The following is a 12122-nucleotide window of genomic DNA, read 5'->3' on the forward strand; positions in this document are numbered from 1 at the left end:
TGGGCCACAGTGCTAAAAGGCATTCTTCACATTCAAGCCCGTTCCTTGCTCCCCTTTAACTTTCCTCAAACTCAGAGCAATTTCTTGGTGACGTGATTAGAATCATTTCAATGGCGAATATGTGTGTTGACCAAATTTGAACTCCCTCAAATCTAGGCATGCCTGCCTTTCCTTCCATCCTCTCCAGAACCCCTCCCCAAACCCCTCTCCCCAATCTAGGATTGGTGAATACATTCCTTTTCTCAATCGTGTTTATTTATTGAAGTATAATTGAATAATGATTGTTGTCGACATGGTGTTATGAACCACTGCCTAAGACATTTTAAGAAGTTTCTGTAGGAGTTGAACTGATTGGAGCAAGCTTATTTTTCAATGTGGTGAGAAAAGTGGTTTGGAAGAAGTAAACTTTGAACTCTAGAATTCATACAGGTGCCTTCAATATAAGAAGCTTCCTGGGGCAAGATATCATGGTGTTTACAGCATAGTGCTAGCATGGTTCCTGGTCCATAATAAGTGCTCAAATATTTGCTGAATGAGTGAAAGAACCAAAGAAAAAGAAAACTCCACAATGGTCCCACCACCATCCTTCTTCATTAGTACTAAGCTAAATTATTAGAATGTTTAAAGTTTGGGGGGGGTGCCTGGGTGGCTCAGTCAGTTAAGCATCCGACTTCAGCTCAGGTTATGATCTCATGGCTGGTGAGTTCAAGCCCTGCAGCAGGCTCTGTGCTGACAGTTCAGGGCCTGGAGACTGCTTCAGATTCTGTGTCTCCCTCTCTCTCTGTCCTTCCCCGCTCACGCTCTGTCTCTCTCTCAAAAGTAAATAAACATTTAAAAAAAAATTAATAAAAAAAAGAATTTTTAAAGTTTGTATTTAACATTTAAAGTTAACAAATTGTTAGAACATGCCCCCACTGCCATCCTTCTTGGTTAGTACTAAACTGAATTATTAGAATTTTTTAAAGTTTGTATTTAATGTTTAAATTTAACAAATTGTTAGCATGTTAGTAAATAACATTAAAACAAGGTTCAAAAAACTGATTTGATACAATACCTATATTTTCTCATCAATTAGAAAAGATAAAAGTATTAATTATTAGAAATTACACAATTCAACTACATCCTCACAGTGGTCTGCCCCCATAATACTTTTTACAATGAAGAGAGGACTGGTAAGCTTGACACATAGTACCATCCAACAAACGATGGGAGAGAAAATGATGTTACTGGTCCATGAGCAATTATATTTAACTTTAAATAGATTCTTCCTCCACCTCCACCTTTTTCCCATCTCCTCTATTTCTATCTATAGGAGGAATTAGAGGAAAAGGTGAGAAAATTAACATTAAGCTACATGACATCACACCCAATAAATAGTATATCTATTTCCCTTTCATTCTATTCTTTTAACATTTCCCAAGCTAGTCTTTTATTATACCCAAGAGAGGTTGCACTGGGTGTACTGACAAGAAAAGGACACTGTTGAAAACGATTTATTTTATTTTATGGGAGATATAAAATTAATATAGACTATGTACAGAAACTTCAAACTCAGTCTATAGAACATAATTTAACAACAACAACAACATGGTATCTATGTTAAAGGAGGTTTAGAAATGCCATTCTGGCTTGGGTCATTCACAGAGGTGGGGAGATATGTGTGTGTGAAGTTCCAGAATGTTTTTCCAGAACTTTTCTGCCTGGCTAACCCCTCTAAAAAGGTCAAGAACCTATCAACGCTAAGCTGTGTTGCGATCACTAGAACGTGTTTTGTCCCAGGGAAGCATTTGACTATTGATCAGGGTCAATAGTAAAGGAGAATTCTAATTAAAAATTGAGGGAAGATCAGAACTAAAATAATCTTTTCTGGCCTGAATTTTTTCTTTTCTTTTTTTTTTTTTAATTTTTTTTTCAACGTTTATTTATTTTTGGGACAGAGAGAGACAGAGCATGAACGGGGGAGGGGCAGAGAGAGAGGGAGACACAGAATCGGAAACAGGCTCCAGGCTCTGAGCCATCAGCCCGGAGCCTGACGCAGGGGCTCGAACTCACGGACCGCAAGATCGTGACCTGGCTGAAGTCGGACGCTTAACCGACTGCGCCACCCAGGCGCCCCTGGCCTGAATTTTTTCTAAGTCCGTTATTCTCGGTAACAGCACCTTTGCTAAAGTATGTTTATATTACTTATATATTCCCACCCATTTATTCCATCAATAAATAGTTACTGAGGGCACATTATGTAATCAGCTCTGTCCTGGGCACCAAGATTCAAAACAGACTAAAAATCCCTACCATCATGGAACTAACATTCTAATGGGAGGAGGACGTATCAGGCAATAAGAATAATAAATTTGTAAACACTATTGTATGTTAGAAGGTGATTAGTGTTGGGGTAGGGGAGAAATAGGAAAAGAGAGATTGGGAATACAGGGGATGAGGGATTTGTGATTTTAACTAGTAGGTAGTAGTCCTAGTCCGCACTAGGAAGGTCATGTCTGAACACAGATTTGAAGCTGTGGAGATTAGCCATGTGAATATCTGGGGGAACATTCCACACAGAGGGAATAACATTGCAAAGGCCCCGGAGGCAGAAGCATGCATGTTGTTGCCGGGAACAAAAAAGGAATCAAATGACTGGAGTGGATGAGCTGGGTTGAATTGTAGATGAGGTCATAGATAAAATTGGAGGCCTGGGTCCAACAGCCTTGTAAATAATCATAGGGACTTTGGCATTTACGGAGTCAAGATACAGTGTTATTGGAGAGAGAGAGATTGAGGAGGGGAATGATGTAGTCTCTTATGCATTTTAGCAGGATCATTCTGACTTCTGTGTCCTTTTAAGAAGACCCTTCTGTTGTTGGGTTAGACTATAGAGATAAAGGGATTTCCAGAGGCAGCCAGGAGAGAGTAACCAAGCTGCAGTCTCTTCTTTCTCACTGATTACAACTAAAAGCTCTGGACAGAACATAAAAACAACTACCTGAGGCCTCTAAAGAGTAAATAATAACAAAATAGCCAGTGGATTGAAGAAGGAAAGTGTTGATGGCCTCCTCTTCATCCTGTTTGTGAAGGGTCTGTGATGGCTCTAGGGTTATGGGGATAGCCAAACACATAAAACTTAACACTGGACAGATGAGACTGATGGCAGTTTTTTAGTCACATGTACTCACAGGCTGGGGGAGGGGGACAGCAAATGTCATGCAAGGCTACAGGGAGCTGCCCTTGGGAGCACAGTGAAGAGGCTGTGTGAGGCAGGCTTTGTAGTCTCAAGAGGGTGTGGTGCCCAGGCTGGCAGGGAACTGGAACCTACCACTCAAGGATGAGCAGGCACTGTGTCTGGTCCCCATGATGAGGGTTGTCTGGTTAGGGAACCTTATCTGTGCGAGCAGAGTAGGGAGAACAACTTGCAGTTGGGTCATTCCCAATATCCCTGAATGTCACGGCAGCACATGATAGGAGACCTTAATTTTAGGCCTTACACACCACAAGAAGGCAGATCCTGAAGAATGACCAGTATGGTGCCAGTGAGTTTTCTAGTTGGTTTTTTTCTCCTTTATTGCCTGAGCAGGATGGATCAGGGAAGAGTGTGTAACAGGAAAATGTGGAAGGAATTACCCCACCCCACCCCAACCCTTTTTTCCTCTCCTCGCTCAGCCCTGAGGGCAACACCAATGTGTTAGCACTGTCTCAGCAGGGCAGGGGCACAGGCACCTCAACCCTGAGAGAAAATCGATGCAAGGAATTTGAAAAGGGGCCCTTGTTGTGCACAGAGTGATGGAGGTATCCCAGTGACTTTTTTTTTCCTACCTTTTTCTTGTCATTTCGCCTGAAGGACAAGCTCAGTCACACACAACTACAGGACAGTATACAGTGCAAATACTCTGAACATCCGCATCTTTCAGGCTAGAAGAACAGGCAGAGGGGGCCTCTGGGAGCCCAAAGGTGTAGGCGAAGCCCTAAAGAGGACAGATTGAAACTGACACAGGGCACATACCCAAGCTCCACACGTGCAGAACACACCCACAGAAGCATAGCAAAGCCTAGGAGAACTGAACTACAACATAAACCATTGCCAAGACTCAAATTAACCCCAGAGTGGCTCGTGTGAGGGACAGTCCCAAACAGCATAATAAAGACTTTGAAAATTGAGCTGCCATTCTGTATCTTGATTGTGGTAGTGTCCTATGACCTCTATACATTTGTTAAAACTCATAGAACTGTACACGGAACATAATGCATTTTATTGTACGTAAATGAAAATTTAAATTTTAAAAAAGTAAAACAAAACAAAAGAATAGACCATGGGAGATAAAGAAGCAAGAAAACCATTGAGGAGACTACTGCGGTAATCCAGGGAAGACATGGTCTGGATCCACATACAGCCAGTGATTTGGTGAGAAGTGCCCAGAATCAAAAAAATTTTCTGTATCAGGGTTTCTCAGCTTTAGCAATACTGACATTTGGAGTTAAATAATTCTTTGTTGTGGGTGCACTGTGCTATGCACTGTAGGGTGTTCAGCAGCATCCTTGGCCTCTACCCACTGGAGGCCAGTAGCACCTCCCCCGTTGTGAACCAAAAGTGCCCAGATGTTGTCAAATGTTGCTAGGGCACAGGGGTGGGAAATCACCCCCAGTTGAGAACTGTTCTAGGTGAATGTCCTAAGCTTTGGGCCACAGACCATGTACCATATAAATCAACAGTGGCAGCTCAGTTGGGGTGGGCTTCAGGTAGCCTTCTGCCACATAGTATGTATAGATGGCAGAAGCCCAACAGCTAAGACCATGGGAGGTTTTTACTAGAGACGCTTAGGAAGTTCAATGAGCAAGAAAGAGTTAAGTTCTGCCAAGGTACTACAAGATTTTTCACAATTCCTGTCATCTATGGGAACAGACCTAAATTGCACATTCATTCAGTTCTGTTGTGCAGTGCCTGTCTCAAAGTTATGATGCTTATTATGTTCCTCCTACTGGTGTCCTCAAAATAGAGATAAATTTGCTCTTCCAAGAAATAATGTGTGGGCTAGAGAAAGGCCATATAAAATGAAAGGGTTAGTAGCTCCAAGAAAAATATATAATGCAGATAATAATTTTTAAAACCACATTCATATTTTCCTGCATTTCTCTTCTGAGACCTTCTCCTTGGTCAGTCAGGAGCATGTATAAACTTCAAAGGATAAATAGAACTGTGATGTTGGGAATGCAAAAGAGAGCAAGCAGCTTTCAACTGCCAAAATGGGATTTTTGAGTCCCCAGAAACACAGTAAACTAGAAAAAGCAGACGCTACAGAGAAAGGTTTTATCAAGTTTTAGAGCTCTATTAACATTTCAAAGTCCTGGCCATGGCAAAATTAAAAGTGGCATTTAGTATATGCCATGTGGTAGAGGAAACTGAGGTCATGACAGAAGGCATGTATCTGCCAAGTGGGAAGGAGGGGAAGGAAGTCTTTCCCTTCCAATGTGGTGGAGTGACAAGAAGGAGGGGCCTAAGTGCAGCCTTCCGTCAAATCCAACCTGTTCTGGCTTCCCCTCCAGACTGCAGTCTCAGATTGGGAAAGGGGTGGGGCCTGGGAGGAGCTGTAGCATCCAAATAGGTATGGTATTGGAGAACCTGAAGGGACTGGAATTGGTAGTCCACTTTCCCTTTAAGAAAGAAGGAGAGGATTTGCATTTGGCTCTACACCATCTTGAACAGCAGCAATAGTGTTCAACAGCAGAGGTGACTACCCTGAACAAAAACTGCATTTTCCAACCTCCCTTCCAGTTAAAGGTAGACACCAGGCTGAGTTGTGGCCAATGGAATGAGGGATGTATCCTTAGAGTTTCCTTAAATTGAAGTGTTTTCTCATTCTCCCTCTCTTTCCTCCTTCCTTTTTTAAAAAAAATTTTTAATGTTTATTTATTTTTGAGAGAGAGACAAAGCACGAACAGGGCAGGGGCAGAGAGAGAGGGAGACACAGAATTTGAAGCAGGCTCCAGGCTCCGAGCTGTCAGCACAGAGCCTGATGCAGGGCTCGAACCCATGAACCATGAGATCATGACCTGAGCTGAAGCCGGACGCTCAACAGACTAAGCCACTCAGGTGCCCCTGCTCCTTCCTGCTAACAAGAATATTGAAACGGTGGCTAAAGCTACAACAAGCATCTTAAACAGGAGGTGATCTTAGGGATGGGGCTACACATGGTGGAACAAAATAGAAGCCTGAGTCCCTTGCACTCAGTGCACTCTCACCGATACTCTTGTACTGTGGACACCATAACAGTCCTGGATTAATCTACCTCTAGACTTTCACTTAAAAAAGAAATACTTTTCTATCTCCAGTGAGATACTGGTGTGTGGTTTTTTTGTTTGTTTGTTTGTTTTCACTTACAGTTGGGATAATTTCTAATAATCCACCTTACTGCAAGTCCTCATGACTATCCTAGTCAGAGTTAACAATACTTCTTGCCTGGACTTTTAAAAGAATCTGTTTATGGATAGCCCCCTATTCACTCACATCCATCCTAACCTCCTTCCAATAGCTTTTCTACACAGGAGCCTAAGGGACTGATTGGAAATGCAAACAGAATGTCACTCCCTGTATTAGTCTGCCTGACTGCCATAATAGAAAACCACGGACCAAGTGGCTAAAACAAAAGAAATTAATTTTCTCACAGTTCTTGAGGCTAAAAGCCCAAGATCAAGGTGCCAGCAGACTTTCTGGAGAGAACTCTCTTGGTTTGCAGGCAGGACTGCCTTCTCACTGTGTCCCACATGGCCTTTCCTCTGTATACACCTGCACAGAGACAGAGAGTAATCTCTGGTGTCTCTTCCTTTTTTTTTTTTTTCCCACAAGAACACTACTCCTATTGAATTAGCTTCCTACCCTTATGACTTCACTTAACCTTCACTTAATCTTACTTCCTTAAAGGCCCTATCTCCAAATACAGTCACACTACGGACTAGAACTTCAGCGTATGAATTTTAGGGGGACACAATTCAGTCCATAACATGCTCCTTTTTCAATCATATCAGTGGCTTCTCATTGCTCTAAAGGTACAGCTGTGCAGTTAAAATAGCAATACTCATGTGGTCTGGGCCCTACTTATCGCCACTTTTTATCTCATAGCATGTTTCTCCTCCCTCTCCATGCTTTAGTCACATTGGCTTTTCATTTTCTCAGGTGTGCTAGGATTTCTCCCTCCTCAGAGCCTTTGCACATGCTGTAGCTTCTGCCCTAAATGTTTTCTCCCTTCCTGTCCCTTTGCCTGGTACATCTCTATCCATTAGGTCTCAGCTCAATCATCTGTTTTTCGTGGAAGACTTTCCCAATCTTCCTTGTATTTCACCATTCCCCTGTTATATGCCCTCATAGCTCCATGTACCTCTTTTTAATGGCATTTATTATAATTTTGCCTTTATATTTTGTTCAAGATTCTTTGGTTAATGCTTGTCTTTTCCATTAAATGATAAATTCCATGAGAACATAGCTATATCATTTTTGGCTTATTATTGTATCCCTAATGCCTTCTACAGTGTCTGGAACATATCTGACACTCAACATTTTCTGAATGAGTAGGTAAGAGGTTAGTCATGTAGAGATGGTTCAAACAAGGAACTTGAGTCTTGATCATAAAGAATATATAGCACGGCAATTAAGGATTTGGGGTGGTGGAATGAAATAAGATATATGTTTAAAAGTAAAAGATATGTGTTAAAAAGAATTTTTTGCCTGTACTGTGTATTGTGTATTATGTGTTAGAAAGAATCAATGTTGGAACCAACGTTTGAATGGTTGTAGCAGATACCTAAACGGGAAATAAAGGCTTGAATTAAATTTGTGTTAGTTCCTGTTTTTTTTTGAGACTTTTTCAGTGTAAATCAAGTTGAATCTCAGTTTTCTCTACTGCTGGTTTGGGATTTGACTTTCATGGCCTGGTTAGTGAATTATCCTTGTTCAGCTGTTTTCCATCTTCCAATATGTGCTGTTCTTATTTTATTTCCTGTTTTTGTTGACTTATTATTTTTTTACATCCCTTTACTGTAGTTTTAGTGGAGTTTTGGGAGAGAGCAAAATTATAGGCATATTTTTAATATACTACTTTACCTTGGAACTCCCTCTGTTTATTATGAAAACTCTTTATTGTTTATTGCAATAAAATTGCCTTTCACACTGGCCGAGATTTTTGTTAAGTGACAATATCAAATGATTGCAAAACTGAGGATGAAAGGGTGGGAGCAAAAATCGGTACAATTATTTCTGGATAACATTGTTTCTTCAAAGGCTTAAAATGTACATACTTTTTGAACTAAAATTTCCAACTCTAAGAATTCACCTACGGAAATGATTTAGCTTTACGATTGTTCACTGCAACGTTGTTTATGATAATAAAAAATTGTGGGGCACCTGGGTGGCTCAGTCAGTTAAGCATCCCACTTTGGCTCAGGTCATGATCTCAACATTTGTGAGTTTGAGTTCTGTATCTGGCTCTGTGCTGAGAGCTCAGAGACTGCAGCCTACTTCGGATTCTGTCTCCCTCTCTCTCTGCCCCTCCCTCTTTCCCCTCCTCCTCCCCCCCATCTCAAAAATAAACATTAAAAAAAAAAATCAGGGGTGCCTGGGTGGCTCAGTCAGTTAAGTGTCTGACTCTCCGTTCCGTTCCATCCCAGATCATGATCTCACCGTTTCGTGACATGGGGCTCTGTGCTGATGGTGTGGAGCCTGCTTGGGATTCTCTCTCTCTCCCTCTCTCCCTTTCTCTCTGTGCCTCCCCCAACCCCCTCTCTCACAAAAATAAATAAACTTAAAAAATTTTTTACATATTTAAAATGTTGCCCAACCATAAATAAACTATATAATTTCACAAATCACATATGTAGTTGTTAAAAATTATATTGTTGAAGCAAGTTTCTTACACAGCACTACTCCAGAGAGTACACAATACATGGTCATTTGCCAAGATATATGCGAACCCTTAGAACAAATTTAGCTCGTGTTTCTCTAGCACTAATTTTACTAGTGATTTGGGAGTGTGGAGGGGCTACTAGTGATCCATCCCATGGTCCTCTGTCCCTTTTTTCCTTGATAACAAAACTCTGATTTGTAGCAAGGGATGTTGCTGCTGAGAATAAAAGATTACATTTCCCTGTCTCTGTGGTAACTGGGGGTGGCCTAAGGGCTAAACACAAACCTATACGAAGTCAATGGAGTTGTGAGAGACTTCTAGAAAGGCTACCTTGATGTAGTTGACTGTATGGGGATGAGGAGAGGAGACGAGCATTTCGCTCCTTTCTTTACTTAAAGGCCTCTGCTCGTTTACAAAAAAATTATAAATACATATTTAAAATTATTATTAAAGTAAAAATTAATACAAATATTCAAATATCTAATTCAATTTGAGGGGTGTAGGGAGAGGAGAAAAGGAATGGGATGTGGGAGGGCAGTTGATTTGCTTCTATGAGAATCTTGATAGGCAACGCTAATTTTCCTCTATCATGAAATCCAACTTGAAAGGCTGGCAAGGCTCATAAACTGCTTGCGAGACTCCTTTCGGTGTTTCGTATAATCGTAACTTTTCTAGATAAAATAAGAGCAGGTGTGAGGTTACTTCACTTTGTAGAACCCAAAATGCAGGCTCTCCTCCTCCCAAATTTGCCGCGGATCTCATATGCGGGATTTAGACTCTATGACGTGGATTTCTCACTGTGCCTCCTCTCTGTGCCATCAGAAAACCTTACCTGAGCCTTGGACAGAGATGGCCGGCATACGTGTTTAGAATTTGCTGCAGAAAAGCCTTGACCTCTAGGACAGACAGACGCTCGCTGGGTACCAATCCGGTGAGTCGAGCCAGGCACCGCCCCTCTGCGAAGCCAATAGCTCGGGACGGAAGCAGTAGAGGCGGGGCCAGCCCTGCAGGCACCGTTGTGATTGGCACGCCGGCTCCCGCAGCCTGAGAGGTTGCCCCGAAGACTAGCCGGAGAACCCGGGGCGAGTGCGGATCTACAAAGTTTGTCAGCTCCGGGGCGCCGTAGTGGCTTTTACCCCAGCGGGGTGGGCTGGGCTGGGTGGCTGGAGCTCGGCTCAGTTTTGGACATCCTGATGGCCGCGGTGTTTCTAGTAACGCTGTATGAGTATTCGCCGCTTTTCTACATTGCGGTGGTCTTTACCTGCTTCATCGTGACCACTGGCCTGGTATTGGGATGGTAAGTGCCCCGTAGTTAGAAACAAGGAACACAGGGGCGGACCGCTGGGGCGTGGGGTCGCGGAGAGCAGCGGGCGGGGGGCAGGGGCGAGCATCGGAGGCGGGGCGGGGGTGCTGTGGGGCTGAGGCGCCTGTGGCTGTAGGGGAGCTGGTGTCGAGAACTCCTACTGGCTCCTGGAGGAAAACTAGGTGCGGGGCGCACCTGCATCGCTGCTGTGCATCACTGTGCCGTCCCTGTCGCTGCAGGCATCTGGGGGTGGTGCCGGATTGAGGTATTTTACCCAGCTTTGTGTCTAGCAGTTCGTGACGGCCTCGTCTTGGTGTTGGGATAGAGTGCTTGTCCAGCAGGCTTCTGTCCCGGATTGGGGCCTACTGTGTGCCCAGAGTGAAGTCAGTCACCTGCGCTACAGTGCGCCGACGTGGACAGTAAACACAGTTGATTGTTGTTCTGACCAGAACTGAGCACTTGGCCTCAGATCTTTCAGCGTAACTCTGAACTCTGTTACCGTTTGAGAATTTAATGGTCTCTAGATAAATTCCACGCCATTTGGAGTAATATTTAGTCGAAAGAGTTATGAAGTCACAATTTTAGAGGTAGAAAAGACCTTTGAGATAAGTTATATTAACGCGTGGGGACAGTTTACCCATTGGAGACAAGGAGAGTAGACAGATAATCCCTGAGCCGTTCTTCTAGCTCAGAGATTCTAAAATTTCTCTCTTGAGGAGGTGCCATTATATCATGTTTAGAGAAGCCTTATGAATACAGCTAGTTGAAACCATCTTTCTAATTCATCCACTGAGGAGAGAAACATGGGTTGGATTTTGAAGAATAAGTATTTTGAGAAACAAATGGAGTTAAATGTTTATGGTAGAGAATAGAATGCATTTCAGAGATACAACATGAGCAGAGGGGCAGAGGAAATGTGTTATTGAATAGCTCAGCCTGTGTAAAATGAGTTTTAAAATAACCTGTGATCACATATATGGGATTACTGTACAGACAGGAAACAAGCCCCCTTCCCTTTTTTAACATTTATTTATTTTTGAGAGACAGAGTGCGAGTGGGGGAGGGACAGACAGCGAGGGAGACCCAGAATCTGAAGCAGGTTCCAGGCTCTGAGCTATCAGCACAGAACCTGACGTGGGGCTCGAACCCACAAACCGTGAGATCATGACCTGAGCCAAAGTCAGATGCTAAACTAACTGAGCCACCTAGGCACCCCGGAAACAAGCCCTTTTTAGTTTCTGAAACTATATGCCATCTTTCAAAACTAAGCACAGTTTTAACATTTCCATACTGTTTCCCACTCTGCCAGCAGTAGAGCACAAAATTCCTTGTTTGTGGGTAGGAGAAGACTAAGACGAGTCTTAACACAATGTGTTATTCTTGGTTCATCAAATTTTATTGCTATTTATTGTTCATTTCAAGAAAGTTTGTAATTGGATTTACAACTTGGTTGCCCAAGTGAGAAAAGCAGTCTTTACACAGGATTTCTTAATGACTATAGTGTTAGTATTATTCCCTTAAAGAAATGTAATTCTCTTCCATTAAATGTAATTTTCTTCCAATAGGTAACTAGTTGATCATTGCATTATATCCCTAAATTTTAATTTTCAGTAGGCCAACTAGTTAGATATCTTAGATATCTATCTATAGTATTGGGAAGAGAAAAATGAATGAGGGCCGTATTGATAATGACAGTGGCATCTGTGGGTAAAGGTAATCAGGAACCTCATGTTTATAGTGGTTAAGAAACAGACTTTGGAGTCAGACGGGCCTAGATTCAAATTCTGGCTCTGCCCAGTTTTAAGATTTGTTTTGAGACTTAATGATTGCCTAACCACTCCACTGAGGTATGACTTTGGAAGGGTAGAAGGCCAGGTAATTGTAGAATTTTTGGAAGTCTGGGCTATGCATTGCTGAGGCCACAAGACCATGTAAGT

At 42.5% G+C, this 12122-nt stretch overlaps 1 protein-coding gene and 1 long non-coding RNA gene across 3 annotated transcripts in view; one reads left to right on the top strand and one right to left on the bottom strand.

Moving 5' to 3' along the window:
- Window positions 1–3649: 3649 nt before the first annotated feature.
- LOC128316038 (uncharacterized) lies at window positions 3650–10032 on the bottom strand. The gene is made up of 3 exons (XR_008299411.1): window positions 9715–10032; window positions 6652–6772; window positions 3650–3956 (listed from the first exon to the last, which is right to left on the bottom strand). It is a non-coding gene; the product is annotated as an uncharacterized LOC128316038 (long non-coding RNA).
- Window positions 10033–10046: 14 nt separating this feature from the next.
- CGRRF1 (cell growth regulator with ring finger domain 1) overlaps window positions 10047–12122 on the top strand; it is a 29499-nt gene continuing 27423 nt past the window's right edge. The window contains exon 1 of one of the 2 annotated variants that reach the window (XM_015082551.3): window positions 10047–10179. In XM_015082551.3, coding sequence (XP_014938037.1) covers window positions 10076–10179 — 104 coding nt within the window. In that variant the 5' untranslated portion in view covers window positions 10047–10075. Of the gene's footprint in view, window positions 10180–10316; window positions 10451–12122 lie in introns of those variants that run through there. The other variant, XM_027065745.2, reaches the window with a different exon arrangement.

Source organism: Acinonyx jubatus, chromosome B3, assembly GCF_027475565.1.
Source record: "Acinonyx jubatus isolate Ajub_Pintada_27869175 chromosome B3, VMU_Ajub_asm_v1.0, whole genome shotgun sequence".
Classification (NCBI taxonomy): Eukaryota; Metazoa; Chordata; class Mammalia; order Carnivora; family Felidae; genus Acinonyx; species Acinonyx jubatus.